Raw genomic sequence first — 25630 nt, forward strand, 5'->3', positions numbered from 1 at the left:
ATTTAATAAGATAAATATATATATATAAAAACAGATTCTCATTTGCAGCAAATGCACCATCAGGTACCTCCAAAACATGCCTAATTAAAGATATAGTCTGTTTTTCCCCCTTTAAGTTTGGATATAGACTAAACTTGGACGTTTTGAGAAAAAATATTAATTTAGAAGTACTATATGATATTTCGTCATAGGCCCATTTTTAAAGGAAATATATCAGCTCAGAACACAATGTGTTGTCTAAATCTAACTATTATATCCAATTTAGGCTCTATGCACAATATTAGAACAGAACACAGAGTGTTTGCATATTTTGTATATGTAACGACTTATTTTTACCCTAAACTTCTATAGATTTTCCCTTTATATATATATATATATATATATATATATATATATATATATATATATATATATATATATATATATATATATATATATATATATATATAAATATTTTAATGTCTTTTTTCATCGTTTACTTTGGATATTTGATCATATATATTACCCTTATAGGCCTACGTGATTTCCTTTTTTACATTATTGCTCTTATGCAAATGAGATTTAAGTGTCTTGTCTGCTCTTAGCCAATATTCGATGACCTAGAGCGGATGTTATGATCAATATGTTCTCAGTAGATGGCACTGTAATGCTATATTTCACAGCAGACAAACGCGCTCTAGCCTCGAGAGATACAACCCCTTTCTCCTCACACTACTATTGCTGCTTAGTGATTTGAAAAAACAAACGCGCACACACACACACACACACACACACACACACACACACACACAAGAGGGCATTTGCCCAACCTCTGCCTCCCTCTCAGTATAGGCAGAAGAAGCGCGCGTCAGTTTAGATTCAGTGCCGCAGTTTATCTAGCTACACTATACATCTCCACGCTGAGAGAAGTTGCGGAAAAGACACGGGAGCACTTGCTCTGTTTTTTTTTTTTTGTTTGCTACTTTTTGCGTGCCCACACATCTTGATTATTTGAGGGTAACAGTTAAATAATCAGTTAGGCAAATAAATTGTCGACATATGGAGCGATACGGCGTAAACTTAAGTGTTTAATCTGACGATTGTGGCTCAATCATGTCTGCGATCAGGCGAAAACTGGGCGAAGATTATCAGGTGGTGAACACCAACCGGACCATGTCCTTTTCTGCCCCGGCCAAAAGAAAGCGCCAGCGGTTCGTGGAGAAAAACGGGCGCTGCAACGTCCAGCATGGTAACCTTGGCGGGGAGACAAGCAGGTACATCTCCGACCTCTTCACCACGCTCGTGGACCTAAAGTGGCGCTGGAACCTGCTCATTTTCCTCTTAACGTACACGGTCGCGTGGCTCATCATGGCATCTATGTGGTGGATCATCGCGTACATCCGTGGGGACCTCGGCCACGGCCACGACGAATCTTACACGCCGTGCGTCGCCAACGTTTACAACTTTCCCTCCGCTTTTCTGTTCTTTATCGAGACTGAGGCGACTATAGGCTACGGGTACAGATATATAACGGAGAAGTGCCCGGAGGGCATCATACTTTTCCTGTTTCAGTCGCTGCTGGGCTCGATCGTGGACGCGTTTCTCATCGGTTGTATGTTCATTAAGATGTCTCAGCCCAAGAAACGCGCAGAGACGCTAATGTTCAGCCAGGACGCGGTCATCTCACAACGGGACGGGAAGCTCTGCCTCATGTTTAGGGTCGGGAATCTCAGGAATAGCCACATGGTGTCGGCGCAGATCAGGTGCAAGCTCATCAAGGTAGAGCTTTTTGCGGCAAATACCTACTGAAATAGCAATAGAGCCCCATGTGTATGTTGTGATGTGTGTGTTTGAGCACAGGGTTTAGTCGCATCTCGCAACAATGCTGTAGAAAAAAATATCTCGCATGAAATTGTGTTACTGGTTCTGGTGAATGTAGGCTACATTTAACCGGACCTCTCTGGGAAGACCAATTTTCGATGTTTTGATGCTTCACGTGACATATGGGGAGGGGAGCTCGCATTGATTCAAAGCTCGCCATACTGTAAATGTGGCCACTGCATTTCCACCCCTAATGAAATGCAATCTGATCTCAGAAGTCTCTGATGTGCATAGAAATCGTGTTTGCTCTCAGAACAAAGAGCAATGACGTGCATAAATGAATGGGACACATTCCCATTCTGATTATATGGATTTCCGTGGGAATCCTTGCGGTAAGATTAGACCTATGCTTCTTGGACACAAAGTACATTTATTTCTGCTCACTGTCAGTAAGTTATTAGATCCTGGGCTTTAACGAGCAGATTTATACCTTTGAATAGAGACAGTAAGTCTTTGTAAGGTCCAAGGTCACATTGCGTGAAGACTGAAAGGCAAAGATGTTCTTATGTTGTTTAAACACACACACACACTCAAACATTATATATATATATATATATATATAAGAATATATATAAGAATATATACACCACCGGCCCAAGCCCTTATGGGGCCCTAAGCAGAATTTTATTTGGGGGCCCCTCGGTGCCACCAATACGATGTTAGTAGTTGTAGCTGTGTTGCTTACATCATGTCTGGCTGTCATGTTTTACCCTTATACGGTTTTTAATTGTAACAATAGCAAACCCATAAGAGTGATCAGGTGTTGATATTCAAAGCCATACCGCACTACAGTTCAGACTGTACTTTTTTTTTCTTTTTTAGGTAGTCTCTTATGCTAAATATATGCTCACTTTTCCCCAGGACTCTTTGATGAATAGAAGGTTCAAAAGAACAGCATTTCTCTGAAATAGAAAGCTTTCAAAAAATCCTAAAAACATTGTACACAACTGTTTTAAACACTGATAATCATAAATGTTTCTTGAGCTCAAATCATCATATTACAATGGTTTCTGAAGGATCATGTGACACTGAAGACTGGAATAATGATACATTCAGCTTTGAACACAGGAATACATTACACTTTACTATACATTCACATAGACAAGCTGTTTTACATTATAATAATATTTCACAATATTACTGTAGCTATTTTCGATCAAATAAATGCACCTTTGGTGAGCAGAAGAGACTTCTTTTAAAAAAGAAATGTTGATTTCATTCAAATATTAAAAAGAGCTTTTATTTTGGCGGAAATAAAGTTTTTTTTTTTTTTTTTACATTCCATTCATCTGTGTAGAAACAACCTTTTTATTTTCTAAATAAAAACTTCCAAAATGTAGGCTACACAACTTAGAATTCCAAGGGGACGATAGACTATAGCACTTGCAGAAAAACATTTACTGAGAAACTGGAAACTATGCTGTAGCCTACTCCAAAACATGCAGAACGTCAGACAAGATATTCGCACCAAACCACAGCGCATTCTCAAATCATCCATTCATAAAAAGGTTACCGGACAATAGACATAGACAGTAAAAGAAATGGACAGAGCGACTCCATAGACTTCAACGGCGAGAATTGAAGTCAGTTAGAAGCATCACTTCCTGATGGCTGATATACTGCAGCCTCAGGCTGATCTTGAGGATGTAGATGTGACGTGATCAGCCTGTCTGACAGTTGTAAGTCTTCTAGTAGTGGTGCAATGTAAAATTTGAATCACCGAATATTGCAGAGACAGAGAGGGTGAGCAGGAGCAACTTTTGATGAATGAAGCAGGATCTGCAACATCTCTATCTGCGTTTATGCCTCCACGTCCCCCCGATTGCCTCATAGACAGTAAAAGATTGTCTACGAGCTTCTCCTCGGGTCTATACGGTAATTTGCTCAACAGCGCAACGGAGTCACGTGATGGAGCCTCAGATGTAAAGATATTCACTGTCAAAGTGACATCAAAATGAATGGGAGTCAATGGGATACTAACAGCAGGTGATGGCTTGGTTAGCAATGGCCGCGCCTATAAAAGGTACGCTTTCCGGAGGCTGGGCTACCCCCTTGGCAATAGACGAGTACGTTTTAGCGCCGATTTTCTCGCACTTTGGACTTTGAACCCTGGCTAACAAGCGAATAGTGTCCGAGCGATGGCGCCGCAAGCTCGTGCAGAGCTGTCAGAATCAATCCGTGCATTTATTAGAAAACGTAACATTTTGCAGTTTATTTAGTAATTGTTTAAGGCCATTTCAATCATCATAATATTCAGCAAAAAGTTATTTAATTTGCTCTTGGGGGCCCCCTGGTGGCCACGGGGCCCCTAAGCAGCCGCTTAGTTCGCTTATGCCTTAGGCCAGTGGTTCCCAACCACGTTCCTGGAGGACCCCCAACAGTGCACATTTTGGATGTGTCCTTTGTCTGACACACCCACATCAGGTCTTGGAGTAGCTACTAATGAGCTGATAACCTGAATCAGGTGTGTTTGATTGAGGAGACATGCAAAATGTGCACTGTTGGGGGTCCTCCAGGAACGTGGTTGGGAACCACTGCCTTAGGCCAGCTCTAGACCGTAAAAAAATATGGACGACGCGACTTCATTGACTTCCGCTGACCAGAGTTGAAGCTTTCATAGGCCCGCACACGGCGCTGGCATCTTGGGACCGGAGTTGCACAGTAGAGAGCAGGAAGTAGAGGCGCGATTATCAAAAGCCCGCCTACACTCTCACAGATGCAGAACAATTCATTATGTTGGTGTGAAATAAACAGTTATAGAAATGTAGAAATTAAAGCTAAAGCTCCAATCTCCTCCCCAAAATCCCCAAAAAAGTCTGTTAGTGCCTCAATGACAACTTCACTCAGAGAAGCCGTCAATCTCAGCTGTCAATCATGACGTCACACCGCCCGTTTTTATAGCATCAAATAACTCACTAAACTAAACTTATTTAAAAAACGAACACTTGAAATGAAATCATCGTAATAAAAACTGCCTAAAATGACAGAAACCATCTTTAGGAAACAATTATTTGAAGTGTAATTGAATTGTTTAGTGTGTCTCGCGTCCATTCTTATACAAGGAGGGGTGGGGTTTATGAGCTATACTGGGACCGGCCACCGGGGGGCGATCGAGGCGCGGAAGCTTCAGTTTCTCACAGGAGAGCTGCAGGCTGCTTCCCACGGCTTCCCACCTTACTGTCTATGCTTCCCACCCGTGAACTCGTACCAGATCGATGTACTCCCAGTTACGAGATCTGACGTCACATAGCTCGCGAAACAACAATGACAGCCCCTATGGATGCGGTGTTTATGAAAAAAAATATACGAATAGCGTAAAATAAAAGGTATAACAGCTTCTCTTGCCGTATGCGCCGTTTCTTTCCCCTCCGTTTCCCTTAAATAAGCAAGTAAGCACCTTTGGCGATAGAAATTTCATTAATGATTGTTTTCCTCATGACAGCGTGTTAGTATTGGTGTGACCGGTCTGAATTTCGCACGGGGTTGCACCAAAGAGTATAGAAGCCCAAGAGGCGAAACTCAATAGAACGCTCCATAGCAACAGTTGCCCCCATGACGTGACGGCGCGGCCGCCATTATGGACTGAAAACTGAAGGAAAACGCCGAAAAATAATGGAAGTCAATGCCACTGAACCAACTTAACATAACAAAAACTTAACATAACTTAATTTTTTCTGGCCGTCATATGAAATATGAAAACAATTTAAAATACATTAATGAGGATGACCGACGTTAAATGACAGAAAATGTTACGTCTATGTGTTGGTTATGCATGGCCTAATTACCCTAAGGAAAATTGTATTTTGGGAGAAAATATTACTGTAGTACTATAAGACTACTATAGATGTGATGTTCTGTAATACCTCTATAATATTTTAAAGCTGCTATAGTAGTCTTATCATACTTCTATAGTATGTCCCAAATTACTATAGTAGGCTATTCCTATAAGATTACTATAATATTTTGTCCCAAAATACTATAAGATTCCTATAGTACTTTTTGTAAGGGTATGCCCCCCACCGAATCGGCTTCATTAGCCTACCACTTACGGTTTGCAAAGATACAATTATAAAATTACTGCAAACCATTAATCTATCAATATTTATGTTCTATTATGCATTTTCCTTGTTATATGAATAACAAAAATTCATGAAATAATATATAGGCAGACACACAGTAATAAGATATTCAAATGTTGATTTTGAAATTAGTGAACATCACCATATATGATTTGGAAAAAAAAAAAAAAAAAAAAATAAATGAACATTTCTAAAGACAGTTAATCTTTTACATAGAATATCACAAACATATTAACAACTTGTTATTCAACATCTTCAGTGAAAGTGCACACAGTGAACGTTTCAATGGCAAGAACAAAAACAAAAACAATCTTTGAATGTCCTATTACAGGCGGAAAGGTACAAAAAAGATGTGCAATCTAGCAGGGCCGGCCCTGACCAATTTGCTGCCCTAGGCAAGATTTAACTTGGTGCCCCTTGTATTGAATTACTACTGTTTCATTTTTGTAATGCATTGATGTTTTTATTTTTATTTTTATTGTTGTTGTTTTATATGATGTCCAGTCCATTCTACCCCGTCATTATGTACATGATATTATTATTATTATTTTATTTTTTAAAAGGCTGATGATAGTTAAACTATACAAAAATAGCACCTACGCCACATTACAGCCTAAACACAAATGGCAAGAGTGCATCTAACATTCATGCACAAACTGTTCATTGAGAACTAGCAAAAGTGTTTGTTTTCCAGTAGATGGCAGCAATCTTCCACTAAACTATGCACATTCATGTTTTCACCATGAATTAAACTGAGAAATTTAGATATTTAATGTGAAATTTAAATAAAATGTTGCTATTTTAAATAAACCTATATATAAATATCATTACTAATTTCAGCAAATACATTTTAAAATGTCCATATGTCCCCTTAAAACTGCACAACTGTAGAGTAAAAACATTAGGCTATTAAAAATGATATTACAGGCGTTTAAAAAAACAGATATGATTTTTATTTTTACAAAATGACAATTTCACACTTTCAAATCACACATATAGTTTAAGGTAAAACTGGAATGAAATAGTAAACATTAGTATTTTACTACTATGCAATTAAATAAACTGTTCATTCATTACATCACTTTACCTCTGTATTTACACTGCAAAAAATGCTCTTCTTATTTAGTATTTTTTTTCTTGTTTCCAGTCCAAATATCTATCTGTTTGGGACAGAAACAAGATTTCAATCAGAAACTAGATTATTTTTTCTCACTCCATTGGCAGATCATTTAGCTTGTTTTAAGCAAAAACTCACTTAATTTTGATTTTATTTTCAAGACAACAAGAAAATATATCATGTCATTTTACTTTTCTAGTAAATGCATCTTGATTTAAGAATGTTTGTTTAGATATTTAGACTAGAAACAAGACACAAATACTAAGTAAGAAGAGTATTTTTTGCAGTGTATCCCTTATCTTCCCTGCATCAGAGGGCTTCTGGTTTTTTTGACACTACAATCCGGCCATCCGTCATAAATTATCAGGCAACTTTCACCGTGTCTACACCTGGAGCGAGCGGCCAAGCACCCTAAAAATGAAAGCAATCCTGTCTACGTTAGATGCGGCGAGAGGCGGCGGGACACAACAAATTCCCAACCTTAAACTGATTGCGCGCTATATTTCTGACGCACTTCAAGTAACCCGGCGGGGGAGATTGATGAGGCGGACCGGGAAGATGCGGGGACTTGGTTAAATTTTTTTGCGCTTTATTTGGTAATATTTCAAATTAATATTAATAAAATAGTATCAGAAATAAATTTTGGCGCCCCTATGGATGAGTGGCGCCCCTATGGTTTGCCTATTCCGCCTATGCCACGGGCCGGCCCTGAATCTAGCAAGTGCACACAAGAACTATAAACAGTACTAAAATGGAAGTGGTGTCATAAGATCTCAGTAATTAATCAGACACCACCATCTATTGTGTGTGCATTTGTGTATGAGAAGTTTTGTTGTATTTTTTTCTTTTTGTGAGAGAAGAGGCATTGACATAGAAGGGAAGCATTAGTCAAAAAGATGTGTAATTAACAAATGCACACATGAACAAAAAAGAACTCTGAACATCTTTCGGAAACTAGTGTAGCCTACTACTAGCCAGCTACTTGCTAGCCAGTTCAAGTTTTGTATAGATTTCTAAAAACTGATAATTTTTGCAATTTATTGCAAAACACTGCTTGCGTTTTGACCACTTGCTCATCTTCACAGTTGTGAGGTGCGCTAACGATTTCAGCAGCTTTCAGTCCATAATGGCGGCCGCGCCTCCGCAGCGCCATGTACAGACTGTTACCCATAACACAACAGAGTTTCGCCTCTTGGGCTTCTATACTCTTTGGTTGCACATAACGTTAATTCTACTAATTCCCGCCGATTTAGCGCTCGCATCTGAAGCGCACACACACATACCGTAATAAAGCCGCCTCTGACAAAGTGCAAAAATGAGCTCCTTTTTCCCGCTTATTAATGGTCAAATACTCTCAAAAATGTCTCAATGCCCATCTTGGTGAGTTTTAACGTAAACACAGTCGTAACCAGCTCTCAGGAACAGTGTTTGGGATCCATGCATGCATCAGGTCTTAAAGGGACAGAAGTTATTTATTATTCAAACTACAAAAAGACAAACGATCACTTACGAGCACACATATTCTGAATTTAAATGAGCCATTTTAATCTAGATTAATCTAGATTAATTCCAAGATTACAGTTAGATTAATCTAGATAAAAAATGTATCTATGCCCACCACTAATATATACAGTGAGGAAAATAAGGATTTGAACACCCTGCTATTTTGCAAGTTCTCCCACTTAGAAATCATGGAGGGGTCTGAAATTGTCATCGTAGGTGCATGTCCACTGTGAGAGACATAATCAAAAAAAAAAAAATCCAGAAATCACAATGTATGATTTTTTTTTACTATTTATTTGTATGATACAGCTGCAAATAAGTATTTGAACACCTGAGAAAATCAATTTTAATATTTGGTACAGTAGCCTTTGTTTGCAATTACAGAGGTCAAACGTTTCCTGTAGTTTTTCAGCAGGTTTGCACTGCAGGAGGGATTTTGGCCCACTCCTCCACACAGATCTTCTCTAGAACAGTCAGGTTTCTGGCCTGAGTTTGAGCTCCTCCAAAGATTCTCTATTGGGTTTAGGTCTGGAGACTGGCTAGGCCACACCAGAACCTTGATATGCTTCTTACAGAGCCACTCCTGGCTGTGTGCTTCGAGTCATTGTCATGTTGGAAGACCCAGCCTCGACCCATCTTCAATGCTCTAACTGAGGGAAGGAGGTTGTTCCCCAAAATCTCATCCTCTCCTTAATACAGTGCAGTCGCCCTGTCCCATGTGCAGAAACCCAATACCCCCCCCCCCCCCCACCCACAGCATGATGCTGCCACCCCCATGCTTCACAGTAGGGATGGTGTTCTTGGGGTTGTACTCATCATTCTTCTTCCTCCAAACACGTTTAGTGGAATTATGACCAAAAAGTTATATTTTGGTCTCATCTGACCACATGACTTTCTCCCATGACTCCTCTGGATCATCCAAATGGTCATTGGCAAACTTAAGACGGGCCTGGACATGTGCTGGTTTAAGCAGGGGAACCTTCCGTGCCATGCATGATTTCAAACCATGACGTCTTAGTGTATTACCAACAGTAACCTTGGAAACGGTGGTCCCAGCTCTTTTCAGGTCATTGACCAGCTCCTCCCGTGTAGTTCTGGGCTGATTTCTCACCTTTCTTAGGAGCATTGAGACCCCACGAGGTGAGATCTTGCATGGAGCCCCAGTCCGAGGGAGATTGACAGTCATGTTTAGCTTCTTCCATTTTCTAATGATTGCTCCAACAGTGGACCTTTTTTCACCAAGTTCCTTGGCAATTTCCCCATAGCCCTTTCCATCCTTGTGGAGGTGTACAATTTTGTCTCTAGTGTCTTTGGACAGATCTTTGGTCTTGGCCATGTTAGTAGTTGGATTCTTACTGATTGTATGGGGTGGACAGGTGTCTTTATGCAGCTAACGACCTCAAACAGGTGCATCTAATTTAGGATAATAAATGGAGTGGAGGTGGATATTTTAAAGGCAGACTAACAGGTCTTTGAGGGTCAGAATTCTAGCTGATAGACAGGTGTTCAAATACTTATTTGCAGCTGTATCATACAAATAAATAGTTAAAAAATCATACATTGAGATTTCTGGATTTTTTTTTTTTTTAGATTATGTCTCTCACAGTGGACATGCACCTACGATGAAATTTCAGACCCCTCCATGATTTCCAAGTGGGAGAACTTGCAAAATAGCAGGGTGTTCAAATACTTATTTTCCTCACTGTATATATATATATATATATATATATATATATATATATATATATATATATATATATATATATATATATCACAAACCTTTACATTAGATGTGATTAATCGTGAATAATAAATTGGACAGCATGAAGTAAAGGGTCACTGCCCCAGGTCATCTTTTAGATGTATTTGGAATTGATTTCAATGTATAAAAAATAATACAAAAAATTAAAAATAAACATAATACATATCAAATAAATGATACAAATATAAAAACAGAAGAATCTGAACTTGGACACTGCAAAATAACATTTTTATGAATATTATAGTTTAGTTTTTCAGTAAAAAAAATAAAAATCTAGGACTACTATGTGCTTTAAAAAATTTATGATATTGAAAATTAAAAATGTTCAACTTTTTTCCCAAATAATATATCTAATCATTTTACCCTAAAATTAAATAGTTTATTATTATATTTTTTTTATCTTATTGGCAAATTTCTCCATATGACAGATTTCACCAGCACTTCCTCAGTGAGAATGATATAAGAGCGAGTGAGCATATGGGGACAGGGCAAAGAAAATATGAGCTCATGGAATTGTGAAAAGAAAGACTGGAAGACATGGGACTGATCAGAGAAGAACGGTGTTGAAATGTAGAGAAGGGCTGTTTGGCTGTGTTCTGAAAGAAGAAGAGCATGATTGACACATGGCTCTCTTCACACCACAGCAGGCGCAATGCAGTGAGCACAGGATGATGGATGGTTGACTTTATAAGCTCCTTCCTCCGTTCTGTTCTGCCCTTTGTCCTGTAACTGTCCCATGCAGAACGTTGGGGGAAAAAACCCCAGCAGCCCATCTATTGCTCTCAGAGCAGCCTGCAGTGTAAGCACTCTGTCATGCCTTGCAAATGTAGTCTCTTTTGCAAACAGTCATTGAATTGGCTATGAGCCTTTGTGTGGTATTTGTCTGAAGTTAAAACCTTAGGATTAAACCTTTTCATCTTTTGGACAGAATAGCCTTCACAATGATGACATTTATTGAATGCTTAAAATTGAATTTGCAAGCAAAAAAAAATATCTCAAAAGTTACAATTCTGACATTCTGAAGTGTGCTTTTGGTTTGCACACATATACACTATATTGCCAAAAGTATTGGGACACCCCTACAAATCATTGCATTCAGGTGTTCCAATCACTTCCATGGCCACAGGTGTATAAAATCAAGCACCTAGGCATGCAGACTGCTTTTACAATTATTTGTGAAAGATTAAGTCGCTCTCAGGAGCTCAGAGAATTCAAGAGTGGTACTGTGATAGGTTGCCACCTGTGCATTAAGTCCATTCGTGAAATTAAACATTTATTACTAAATATTCCACCGTCAACTGTTAGTGGTATTATAACAAACTTCTGCTCAGAAGTCGCCAACTTTCTGCAGAGTCAATAGCTACCTACAGACCTCCAAACTTTGTGTGGCCTTCAGATTAGCTCAAGAACAGTGTGTAGAGAGCTTCATGGTCGAGTAGCTCATCCAAGTCTTACTTCACCAAGTGCAATGCAAAGCGTCGGATGCAGTGGGGTAAAGCACGCCGCCACTGGACTCTAGAGCAGTGGAGACGTGTTCTCTGGAGTGACCAATCACGCTTCTCTGTCTGGCAATCCGATGGACGAGTCTGGGTTTGTCATTAAAGTTCATGTGCATGTAAAGGCAGGTGTCCCAAAACCTTTGGCAATATAGTGTATGTGGGAAGTGCAATTCACACTAGTTTCAGGGACTGTCAGCAGATATCACTCTACTACCTTTATCACACCAGCAGATGACATATCGTGTTCCTCTTTGAAGGTTTTACACTTGTGTTTAACAATTTCCTTAAAATAAGAATGTGTGTGTGGCTCAGGTAAAACCTAAAAGATGGCAATATCCAAAATCCAATTTTTAGTCCTCATGAGGAAAACAGCTTATAATCATACTAAATGATGTTTTTTTTTTTTTGTAAATGTAAAATGCCAAAGGTTTTCTGTGATGGGTAGGTTCAGGGGTAGGGTTAGTGCAGGGCGGTAGAAGATACAGAATGCACAGTATAAAAATTATGGAAAGTCCCCATAAAACATGAAAACACAACGTGTGTGTGTGTGTGTGTGACAGTGGCACTGCATGTATACTTGTGAAAACTCTCACTCTTTTCCACCGTGATTGGAGCTCTCAGTCTGTTCACCATCTGTGGCCTTCGGCACAGGCAGCCAACCCCGCTGACTTCACTGCCAATCTCCAATGTTAATATGGAAACACAAGGCTATGTGTAAAGGTATATTAACAAACCATGGTTGTTCACTGAAGATGCCCTTTAAAAGGTTTTGTTCTGCATGTAGATATCTGTCCATGTTTGACATAAAGACCAGAGGTACATTTTGTATAATTTTGCACAGATGACCCTAACTTTGTATGTGGGTGGGTAGTTGACATGTCACACTACAGGACACATCTGTCACGTTATACTTAAAGTAAAAATCTTCTAAACAGCAACTGCAATATTGCGCATTCAGTTTGAAGACATATTAACTTGCGTCAACATGGAATATTTGTAGTTTAAAAAATTGTCACACCACCGCAAAAGTGAACAGTGACGAAAAAGATGTTTCAACATGCCTCCTTTTAATGTAAATTAGCTTATTGATAATTTTTTATTTAATAATTTTACATTGATCGGTAAGATTTTTAATGTTTTTATAAGAAGTCTCTTATGCACTCCAAGGCTGCATTTATTTTATAAAAAAAAAATAAAAAATAAAAAAGTAATATTGTGAAATGTTATTAAAATGTAAAATAACAGTTTTTAAAATGTAATTTATTTCTGTGACGCAAAGCTGAATTTTCAGCATCATTACTCTAGTCTTCAGTTTCACATGATCCTGCAGAAATTATTCTAATATGATGATTTGCTGCTCAAGAAACATTTATGATTATTATCAGTGTTGAAAACAGCTGTGTAAAACATTTTCTTTAGTATTCTTTGATTAATAGAAAGTTCAAAATAACAATATTTATCTTAAACCGAAAGCTTTTATAACATTGTACTACCGTTAAATAAGTTTTTTGGGGGGCCGGGGGGACTTAAATAAATGTCTTCATTCAGCATTATTTATTCAGCAAGGATGCATTAAATTGATCAAAAGTGACAGTAAAGCAATTTATTTATTTATTTTTTATTTTTTGTATTTAACAGACAGACATACAGACCAAAATAGTGCAGTAACAAACAATAAGTAATTCCAAATATAGAAAATTCCATAATTCCTGAAGTGAAATAAAAATGTGTAAATGTATAGGTGTGTGGGTGGGTGTGAGAGTGTGTGTGTGTGTGTGTGTGTGTGTGTGTGTGTGTGTGCATAAGCAAAGTAACCATTAATTATTTATTACCATCTTCATTACCATCACCACCACCACTCCTCACTATCATCATACTGCCATCATTGTATTAGTTAAAAAATAACACATTTTTTCTCCTATGTAATGATTACCATTGTAACCACTCTCTATAGATAAATTAATTTTAGAAAGTAAGTTAATAATAGAAGATAATATAATAAGAGAATATAAGATAACCCTCCCCCCACATCTCTTCAGTCCCTATTTTCTCCTATACTTTTTTTTTTTGTATGTTATGTGTAGTGTCTAAGGTGCATTAAAAGAAGGGGTACAGTGTGAGAGTGTCTCAACTTGGGACCGAGATGCTGTCCTAGGGAGACCACTTCTCACCTGTCTTGCCTGCCTGAGTGTTTATGAGGTTTATAAATGAGTAACGACATTTATAATTTTACAAAAGATTCTGTTTAAAAAAATGCTGTTCTTTTGAACTTTCTATTCATCAAAGAATCCTGTTTTTTTTTTTTTACACAACTGTTTTCAACATTGATAATAGTCATAAATGTTTCTTGAGCATCATATTAGAATGATTTCTGAAGGATCAGGTGACACTGAAGACTGGAGTGATGCTGAAAATTCAGCTTTGCATCAGAAATAAATTACATTTGAAAATATATTTAAATAGAAAATGGTTATTTTACATGTTAATAATATTTCACAATATTACTGTTTGTTTTTTGTAATCAAATAAATGCAGCCTTGGTGAGCATAAGAGACTTGTTCTAAAAACATTAACAAACTTTTGAACAGCAGTGTATTTAATATATACAATTATTGTATTAACAAGATATTGATACAACATTTAATTTAAATAATTTTATAAAAAACATTTTCTGGCCAGAGTGTCTCCTGACCAGCTGAAAAGTGCCCACAACCCCTCTGCCTGGCCAGGCTGAGAGACCTAATTATAGCAAGATGTTTTTGATAAAGGAATGAGTGATTCAGGTACTTGGATTGCAGATGTTATACAGTCCCAGTAAACACCAGATCACAGTAGTTTACTACATCCTACACCTAACACACAGAATCAACCTGCAATGTTTGGGCAATTGCATCATGCAAACTGGGTTCAGCATTGATTTTTGGGGTGTGTTTGTGCGGTTTTGTATAATTCCTTCAAAGAATCCAGCCAGGGCTACAACAGCGGTTGCAAATAAACCACTATCAACGGGCACAATTCATTTATAGTTCCCCACTGAGCACCACAGGCTGGGATCTCTTAAAAAAAAATCCTCTGAGGTTTAAATGCCAAATTCTAGTATATGAAAGAGAAATTGTGAATGTGTCAATGTCTTAAAACTGCTTATCTCACCCTGTGTTTGCTTTAGTCTCGTCAAACCCCTGAGGGAGAGTTTCTACCATTGGATCAGCGGGAATTGGATGTAGGATTTGGAACGGGAGCTGATCAACTCTTTCTTGTCTCGCCCCTCACAATATGTCATGAGATCAATTCCAATAGCCCCTTTTTCGACTTGTCTCAGCGCTCCCTCATGAACGAGCAGTTTGAGATTGTCGTCATCCTAGAAGGCATTGTGGAAACTACAGGTTAGTATCATACATTTTCAGTATCATACATTATCAGAAAAAGATAATGGTGGGAGCGGTGGCGCTGGTCACACTACATCCTGGTGCAGAGGTGGAAAGAGTAACAAAATATTCTACTCAAGTAAAAGTACTATTACTTCAATGAAATTTTACTTAAGTAGAAGTAAAAGTACTTGTCTAAAAATGTACTCAAGTAAAAGTAAAAAGTAGTTCATTTAAAATGTACTCAGAGTAAAAGTTACTTTTTTTAACAGCGGGGTGGGGGACTCTCCCGTGTAGGGTTGTAATAGAATGAGAACATCAGTTTAACAGCATCACGGTATTAATTATTTAATAAATAAACTGTGTTATCAAATTATGGTTATTATTATCACCAGTTAAAATGGCATTAAATTAATGAAAACTGATTAACAAATGCTTTATTATAAACTTGAAACCATTTTTTAATTTTTTTTTATTAAAATGTCAATAAAACATGTCTAATGAACTAAATAAATGATTATGAATTAGATTAACAACTATAAGAATAATAGAGTCCTAAGAAATGTTTCTTTTTATGATTTAATACAAATACATTGCCAAAACGGTGGTAATCAAATACTTATCCTTTCATTTTTGGGGCAAAGCTCTGCTGTTTTACTAAATTAAACCATGGATTTAAAAATATATTCTTAAATTATGTAATATTATTATTGTTGTTATTATTATTATGACAAGTATTCTATAGGCCTACAATACTAATACATTTCTGTCACAATTTCATCTAGTTAAACCGGTTTTAGTGAGGACCTATTTCAGGGAATATCTGTTTCAGAGTGTATTTGATAATGGCTTTTAATCGAATAAAATGATGAAAATGTTCATTAGGGGGTCTCAGATCAGCTCTGGAAATGTTCATACTGTATGTTCATGCCCAAATATGTTTTTTGAGACGTTAAACACCACGAGCAGCGCATAGGCTACTTAAAGGGTAACTAAACCCCAGCTCAGAACTTAACTCCACCCACTGGCAATTTTTAAAAAATGCTGGAAAAGTGGGCAGAGCCCAGCGGAGACAGAGGGACGAACCGAGGGCGGAGCTGAGCGGAGGGTGTGCACCTGAGACCCGCAGTGACGGATTGATTGACAGCTGTCTGACTCGCGAGTCGCAAAGATGGAGAATGACTGGAATGACGCCAGTAGCTTTGCAACAGAGCGGTCATTTCTCCTACCTTCACCTGAAGTGGAGGAGGGTGAATTGTCTGTAGACACAGACCCAGAGCCTTATCAATGCGAGCCGCTGCTCAAACTGCGTTAACTCCCGATGCAGACGATGCTAGTGAAGCAGCAGCGCAAGAGAACTGACCTAATCTATGAACAGTCAAATCCTTACACTGAATGCCACTAAAAATAGATCAGATATCTGATATACATACGATGTATTTTCTTTCAAATTAACTGAATCAGCGCAGCACCAATAAGTTCAGACCTAAAAGCCTATTATAAACAGATTTCCTCAAATAAGTTAGACTATAGAATATAAGCCAGCATGTTACGATATTGTTATTCGTTACCGCATCCACGGCAACCACTTGCGTGTCAGGGTTTGAAAGTGTGTCTCATGTTTGAAAATTATCTGTACACATGACGGGCGGCAAAAATATTGCAAAAAAAACCTGACGTGTACTGACAACTGCATTATTTAACCGTATTTTCTTCATTACAATGTTAAAGCAAGTGTCAAGTCAGTTTCATTCATAATGTTTCTACTTCATGTAACGTCTCGGTTACGTATGTAACCCTCGTTCCCTGAAGGAGGGAACGGAGACGCCACGTCGGAGTACCGACGAATAGGAATCTCGCTCGCTTGCCAATCTACTTCGAGTGTAACTAAACGAGCCAATGCACATTGGCATGCAATGATTGCACCAGGTGCTCATGCCACGCCGTGCGGGTATAAATGAGACACAGGTGATTGCATCAAATCAGCCTTTTGCTGAGGAGCCGGGTAGGTAGACAGGCACCCCAGCAGGGTACAGAGGACATGGCGACGGGACGTGGCGTCTCCGTTCCCTCCTTCAGGGAACGAGGGTTACATACGTAACCGAGACGTTCCCATTCAGTCGGTCACTCTCGACGCCACGTCGGAGTACCGACAAATAGGAATCCCTACCAAAGTGCCATGGCTTCTGCCCCCATCCAGTGCCCTTTGTGAGCCGCCTGAGCTCTCTTACCTGATGAGATGGGGCTCACACCGGGAAGTCCATCACTGCTGTTCCGCATGACCCGCTCAGTGATTATTGGATAACACTGGGAAAGCGTGCCCTAGAGAAGGGAATGCTGCGGAGCCCACATCGTACCCCGAAGGAGTTATGTGGAGTACAATGCTGAGCCGTAGCCCGCAAGGAGAAGGGGGCTCAGTTCCACTGCAGGGAAGGCTCTCCCAAGGGAAAGATACGGGCTTCCCGTAGGAGCGACCGTGGAAGAAAATATGGGATCCCCGCAGGGTCACTCATATGGCCCAAGCCCAATACCGGTTCTCAAGGATTCAGCGGCAAGGGGCCTGATGCCAGACATTCCGCCACGTCTGGAACCGAGGGTGGTGGAGGACTCACAGAGTTTTCTTCTGGAGAACATAAGCGCCGTAGCGCAGCAAGCCGACAAGAGCCGGGGCCTCTCAGTGCTTCTACCCGTTTGAGGTGAGAACACAGGAGGAGACCGGCTCTACACGTAGGCTATAGAATCTAGCGAACGTGTTGGGTGTCGCCCAGCCCGCAGCTCTACAGATGTCTGACAGCGAGGCGCCACGTGCCAGTGCCCAGGAGGATGCAACACTTCTAGTAGAGTGTGCTCGCACCCTGAGCGGACAGGGCACACCTTGTGCTTGGTAAGCCAAGGTGATGGCATCCACTATCCAGTGGGCCATCCTCTGCTTGGAGACAGCCTTTCCCTTCTGCTGGCCTCCGTGACAGACAAAGAGCTGATCTGAGGTTCTAAAGCTTTGAGTTCTATCCACGTAAACCCGCAGAGCGTGGACGGGACAGAGCAAAGCTAGGGCTGGGTCTGCCTCCTCCGGGGGCAGCGCTTGCAGGTTCACCACCTGGTTCCTGAAGGGAGTGGTAGGAACCTTGGGCACATAGCCAGGCCGGGGTCTCAACACCACGTGGGTATCACCCGGCCCGAACTCTAGGCACGATTTGTCGACCGAAAATGCCTGCAGGTCCCCTACCCTCTTGATGGAGGCCAATGCAGCCAACAGCAAAGTCTTCATAGAAAGAATCTTTAGCTCTGCTGACTGCAAAGGCTCAAATGGGGCATTCTGAAGTGCTCGGAGCACCAGAGCAAGATCCCAAGAGGGTATGGAGGGAGGGCGAGGAGGATTTAACCGTCTCGCCCCCCTAAGGAACCTGACGACCAGGTCGTGCTTCCCAACCGTCTTACCTTCTACATGGTCGTGATAGGCGGATATTGCAGCAACATAAACCTTGAGGGTGGAGGGCGACAGCCTACGCTCCAACCCCTGTTGCAGGAAGGAAAGCACAGACGTGATCGAACATCTTCGGGGGTCTTCTTGGTGAGAAGAACACCACTCGACGAACAGGTTCCACTTCAAGGCGTAAGCCTGTCTCGTAGACGGCGCTCGTGCCGAAGTGATGGTGTTAACTACCTCTTGGGGTAAGTCACCTAGAACCTCCGCGTCCCGTCCAGGGGCCAGACATGAAGCTTCCACAGGTTTGGACGCGGGTGCCAAAGGGTGCCCCGTCTCTGAGTCAGAAGGTCCTTCCTCAGAGGAATCGGCCAAGGAGGGGCTGTCACGAGGAGCATAAGTTCTGGAAACCAGGTCCGGTTGGGCCAGTACGGCGCCACCAGCAGGACCTGCTCCTCGTCCTCCCTGACCTTGCACAGAGTCTGTGCAAGTAGGCTCACTGGGGGAAACGCATATTTGCGCAGCCCCTGGGGCCAGCTGTGCGCCAGGGCATCCGTGCCGAGTGTACCCTCGGTCAGTGAATAGAACCACTGGCAGTGGGATGTTTCTGGGGAGGCAAACAGGTCGACCTGTGCCACCACACGAGCCCGATCTTCTCGGCGGCCCGGGAAAGCATGGCCATCATCTCTGGATCTGTATCGGGCACAGCAGATCTTCCCGAAGGAGCCCCCTGCGCCGACACGTCATCTCCAGAGAAGTCTGACCCTCCCTTCGATGCAGCGATGGACATCTGATCATCAGGGGGAGCCCCGAAGGATACGGATGGTGCACATCTCGAGGACGGCCCACCACATTCCAACGACAGCTCTACTGGCTGCGGAGTGCGAGAGGGATGAGGGTTCCCCGGGGGTTGGTTCCCTGGGGGAAGCGCGCTCACCGTAACCCTCAAATCACCCGTGCTACTTCCTGAAGTAACCCTCTGTGGAGGGTTAGATCGAGGCAGAGGCACGGGGACTCTACCCCTTGCGAGATGGAGTCTAGACCGCAACTCCGAGATGGTCATGTTCCCGCAGTGAGAACATGAGTCATCCACCAGCGCTGCCTCAGCATGCTGAACGCCCAAACACGAGATACAGCGCTGGTGACCATCCCTTGGTGACAGGTAACCACCGCATCCAGAAACACACAGATAGAATGTCATCTTGAAAAAGACGCAAGCTCTATCTGTGTTTGCTCTTTCAGAAGGACGCTCTCCTTGGTGCTGAAGCACGCAGGGGGGCGGAGTCGCGGCGACACAGTCAGGGGGTGGGTGCAGCCTGACGTGCGCGCTCTCTCACACGAAGGCGCTCTCTTACCAGCCTTAAGAACGGCTTTTCAGCACTCTCCACCTAGCGCACCGAACCAGCTGTGAGAACAGCCTTTGTGATTGCTCTAACAAACAACACAGAGAGATGATCCGAAAACCACGCAACCGCTACTGTGCCGTCACACCAACACCGACTGAAGAGATCGCTTCCGAAAGGCGGCTTCCGTCTTCAGTCAGGACTGCGAAGTAGTGAGTGATATCTGGCGTTACCATCTACCACCCGGCTCCGAAGCAAAAGGTTGATTTGATGCAATCACCTGTGTCTCATTTATACCCGCACAGCGTGGCATGAGCACCTGGTGCAATCATTGCATGCCAATGTGCATTGGCTCGTTTAGTTACACTCGAAGTAGATTGGCTCTCGCGAGCAAGATTCCTATTCGTCGGTACTCCGACGTGGCGTTGAGAGTGACCGACTGAATGGGAACATGAGAGTTCATACTGGAGTGAAGCCGTTCTCATCATATGATTGGGGAACACATTTCTAAGGGGCGTGGTGAGCTCGTGCCAGGGGCGCGGATAGTGAGCCGTTTGAAGTGCCATCCTACGTCACGATGACCCACAACGTCCAATAGGAAAATTCAACTGCAGTAGCCACCGTTCAACCTTAAGAGGGCAGCACTTTGGCGGTTTTACACCATATTTTATAGAATTAAAACACTTTATACTCAAATGTCAAAACATTTACTCGAATCAATGAACAGCATTAATTAAAACCCCAGTATTACAGATCATTAACTAAAAAAAGTTGGTAAAGGGTTTAGTTACCCTTTAAGTATGTAGGCTAATAGACGAAACGGCGCTGCACGTTCCCACAGAGACAGAACAAGCAGATCATATATTCATATAGCAGTGTTTTGAGCTTTAATATTCTCAGACCATGTCGTGATTTGATTTATTGTACAGCTCTACTGTCGATGTATTCATTCATCCATCATTTTGCGTGTTTTACGTGACATCTGCGTTATACTGTAATTCCGGGATTCCCTCTGCATCACAGAAAACATTCGGCCTCAAGTTATAAACGTACCTTTATCTGCACAGAGGGATGGTGTTTCCGAACATCTTCTATGTGTTTACTCCTTTGCATCAACATTTTTTTGCTAATTTGATATCCTCCAGGACAACACCCGGCTATTTTTGGTCTTTATCCAAAGTTTTTCCATACTATCCAGGGGTTCACAACGGCGTTTCGCTTTCAGCCTGGTCTGACGTCTGTCTTGTCCATCCGTCTCCCGCCCTTCAATTCAATGCAGTCGTTTTCCCCTCTTTTTATTATTTATTTTTACTCAGTAACGGATGTGGTTTAAAATGTAGCGAAGTACAATACTTCAAACAAAACATACTTAAATAAAAGTAAAATTACAGATTTTTAAAACTATTTAAAAAAGTAGAAGTACGCAGAAAAACTTATTTGTTAAGGGAGTAAACTACATATTAAAGGGTTAGTTCACCCAAAAATGAAAATTCTGTCATTAATTACTCACCCTCATGTCGTTGGACACCCGTAAGACCTCCGTTCATATTCGGAACACAAATGAAGATATTTTAGTTGAAAGCTGATGGCTGAGAAAGGCTTCACACAGGCCTCCATTGGCATTCAGTACATTGACACTTCCAAGATCCATGAAAGGCACTTAAAACGTCGTTACAAAGTCTATCTCACCACAGTGGCTCTACAATAATCATACAATGCGACGACAATAGTTTTTGTGCGCAAAAAAAAATCAAAATAACACCTTTATCCAACTTGTTCTTGTCTTCCGTGTGCGCCTCCACGACGCATGCGCGAGAATATGACGTAGCGCCGGTGTTCGGGAATCGATGAAATACACACTTAAGCTCCATTTTGAGCACTACGCCGAGACCTAAAGCACGATCAATGTAGAATCCAACAGCTTAGACACGCGCGTCTTCCTCTGCTCGTAAACAAATCGCTTCTGGGTCATATGTCCGAACGCCGGATCTGCGTCATATTCTCGCGCATGCGTCGTGGAGGCGCACACGGAAGTCGAGAACAAGTTGGATAAAGGTGTTATTTTGATTTTTTTTTGCGCACAAAAACTATTGTCGTCGCATTGTATGATTATTGTAGAGCCACTGTGGTGAGATAGACTTTGTAACGACGTTTTAAGTGCCTTTCATGGATCTTGGAAGTGTCAATGTACTGAATGCCAATGGAGGCCTGTGTGAAGCCTTTCTCAGCCATCAGCTTTCAACTAAAATATCTTCATTTGTGTTCCGAATATGAACGGAGGTCTTACGGGTGTCCAACGACATGAGGGTGAGTAATTAATGACAGAATTTTCATTTTTGGGTGAACTAACCCTTTAAAACATTTGGAATAATATGAATAATTTGTATATTATGAGGAATTGCTTTCCTAGAAGCAACACTGAGTGTGACATGAGCAGCAACACATGCACACATAAAAACCCCATCAGAATAGCAGGAAAATCTAGGTTGTACATTTAAAATACCAGATATTACCAGTTTTAAAAAAGTCCTTACACAATTTCAGGTTTATAGGCATTATCAGTTGAAGATTGTGCATGGAAATGCACTCATTGTTCTCAGTGTATTGATATGGATGCAATGATTGCAGCCACCATATCAAATAATGCAATGGAACATAAATGATAAAATAATACATATTCTATTTGAATGAGGTCCATTTTATGCAAAAAAAAATAAAATAAAAATAAAATAAGCCTATTTAAACAATGCTTTCATGATGCCTGCAATACATGGTTCATGACCAATGGCTGGTATTATATTCATCCATTCAGTTTCTGTATTTACATTGTATTATGAATCCATGGCTTCCCTTTCAGGCATGACGTGCCAGGCAAGAACATCTTACACAGAGGACGAGGTGCTGTGGGGTCACCGCTTCCTACCCGTCATGTCGTTGGAGGAGGGATTCTTCAGGGTGGACTACTCTCAGTTTCATAACACATTTGAGGTTACTACTCCTCCATACAGTGTGAAGGAGCAGGATGAGAAGTCCTCCTTGCCCTCCACTGGCCCTGTTCTCTCCCCTACGTTCCTCAATGGTCGTAGTCGCAGAGAGCGCATCTTCTCCTTAGACGGGGTTCCTCTCACTGAAGAATCTGGGTCCAAATTACCACGCAAGCTCCAGCGTATGAACTCCAAGAATGGAAAAGAGGTCCTCAAAACTGGCGCGCAGCCAACAGAAAAGGCCTCCAGCATGGGTGACCTGCCACTCAGGGTGCAGCGGCTCGGATCCCTGGTGGGTCAGGGGGAGGTGGAAAATCAGCTCCACCTCAAACCTCTTAATATGGGTTCAGAGGCCCACACCCAGTCAGCAGGAGAACTGGAGCATCACGGACTGCTTTTAATGCCTGCTCCGATCCCAGGGCCGAGCCTCATCTCATTGCCTGCCTCCAGTGGCCGACCAGAGGACAACCTCCCCCCTAAATTACGCAGAATGAATGCAGACCACTGAATGGGTCTTTATTTTTCACACAGAGATGAACAATGAGGCTTAGAAGGTAGAGATAATTCTCGAAATCATTAATTATTGAATAATATTTATTTAAAAAGGACTACAGTATAATGCGATTCCTCTTCTCCATGCTTATGGAAGAGCCACATCCATTTGGTCAACAATCAAACTCATTCCTTTGCCCTCAATAATATGAGTATTCTAGATATTCTGAATTCAATTTGAATTCAAATAAGCTTCAGCTACTTTTAAATATTTAAGCACCTTTATAGTATGAACACAGAATATCAGGTGTATTTATTTATACAGAATAAGTTATTTATCAAGAATTTAGAGCAAGGTTTATTGATACAGTATGTACAGACGTTAAATGTTTAAGGCTTTTTGTCATTTCTGTCAGCAATATATACTTACTTTCAAAAGCATATATATGTTAAAAGGAAATCTTGGTATGCAAATTATTTACATCCTTCAATACTGAGTTTAAGAAAGAACTGAAATAACTTTTTTTCTTTTTCAAAAGAAAATTTTTCCTCATTTGAGAACATTTTCAAATATTTCTCAAACTTTTTTAGTGAGAGACTCTGTGCAAAGATGACAATTATTGTGCAGTTAAACCAACAATTCTGACTATTTTAATAAATTCATTATTTCTACAACAGAGTACAATAACTTGGAAAGCATTATTTTTGTGTTCCTGACCGGCATCTACAAATATGTTAGTTATAGTGCCCAGACAGTAAAAACAAGGCATGAAACATTTAGCATTGAACCTTTAAATCAGGGGTCTCCAAACTCGGTCCTGGAGGGCCGCTGTTCTGCAGAGTTTAGCTCCAACCCCAAATAAACACACCTGAACCAGCTAATCAGTGTTTTACAAGGCCCTAGTTAGACACCTATTAGCTGGTTCAGGTGTGTTTAATTGGGGTTGGTGCTAAACTCTGCAGGACAGCGGCCCTCCAGGACCGAGTTTGGAGACCCCTGCTTTAAATCATGGTTTTTGCATTAGGTCTCATCTGTGTTTAGGGCCAGAGACCTGTGCATCCTCTACAGCTAACACTAATTATCATCTCCTTGGAAACCTCGTGATCTTTACCTCAGGCAATGGGAGGAAGTCAAAGTAATTCAATTAGCCTCCAAGAAAGAATAACTGTGTACACGGACATGCCATAAACCACCATTACTCTTGATTAGATGCACAGAGGTTCTCTCAAATTGTTCATTACCCATGCAATTCATTTTTAAGGAAACAGCAGTGTCCAGAGAGGATGTGAAATAATAGTACAGCATATCCTGATGGGTTACATAGCGAAAGGGGGGTTGGGTGGGGTTTTAGCAGATTAATGCAAAGATTTCCTAATTCAGTCAGTGTCCTCATAAATCACTATATATACTATATCTGTCGGGAATGGAGATTGGAAAAATGTATGTCAGCATTGGGAAATCAATCTAATTTACATGATGAAATTTCCATATTTTCAAAGAAATTGTCTTTTTAATTCAACAAGTCCATTTCTTAAACTCAATAACCGAGAGGTCAGGAGTAAATACTCCAATCACCTGTCCAGGGTCGTGCAGCAGATGAGCAGACAAAGTGCTTTTCCAACATGAAGGACTGTGTCTGACCCTCGCTCTGATGGAAAGGTTATTTTCCTCCGTTTGACTGGGTGCCAAGAGGCTCTGCAGTCAGAACTCAGACGAAACCATTGATTGCTGGGCGCCATCACATCACTCTGGATAAATGTTACATCTGAATAATCTCTTCTCTAGAGATGAAGCAGCACAGAAGCATAAAAATGTGCTCAGAAAGGAACACAGAAAATGGGAATCATGATCACAGAAGTCTGATACCCTCAGGAGAGTCAGGAGAATAGCTTCAAGTCAGCAGTTGGTCTTGATGGTAACATATTTACAGTATCTTTATTACATGCCTTTCAGGGTGAAATAGAACCTATGCATCTGAATTAAGGTACTTTTATGTACCATATTCAATGAAGGACAGGACTGCGATGATGCTGAAGAATGCTCTTTATAGGAATAGTCAAGTCATCATGCACACCCTCATGTCGCTCCAAACCTGTGTCTTTCTTTTGGAATCTGTGGAATATAAAAGAAGAAATGTCTGTTTTTGTCCATCCATTGAAAGTCAATGGACTTTCAATGTTGTTTGGTTCCCAATGTTCTTC

The 25630-nt window shown here is 40.9% G+C and overlaps 1 protein-coding gene across 2 annotated transcripts; it reads left to right on the plus strand.

Annotated features, from left to right (window-relative positions):
* Window positions 1-819: 819 nt before the first annotated feature.
* kcnj19b (potassium inwardly rectifying channel subfamily J member 19b) lies at window positions 820-24101 on the plus strand (the record flags this gene model as incomplete). 2 transcript variants are annotated; one of them, XM_079846078.1, is made up of 3 exons in its annotated part: window positions 820-1758; window positions 14987-15203; window positions 22810-24101. In XM_079846078.1, the coding sequence occupies 3 exons, from the start codon at window positions 1093-1095 to the stop codon at window positions 23442-23444; spliced, it is 1518 nt and encodes a 505-aa protein (XP_079702204.1). The 2 variants fall into 2 exon arrangements, with proteins under 2 accessions (XP_079702204.1, XP_079702205.1); XM_079846079.1 differs by lacking the exon at window positions 22810-24101 and having other exon boundaries at window positions 1093-1758; window positions 14987-15208.
* Window positions 24102-25630: the final 1529 nt, after the last annotated feature.

The sequence above is a fragment of the Gobio gobio genome (genome assembly GCF_949357685.1).
Source record: "Gobio gobio genome assembly, chromosome: 20".
Classification (NCBI taxonomy): Eukaryota; Metazoa; Chordata; class Actinopteri; order Cypriniformes; family Gobionidae; genus Gobio; species Gobio gobio.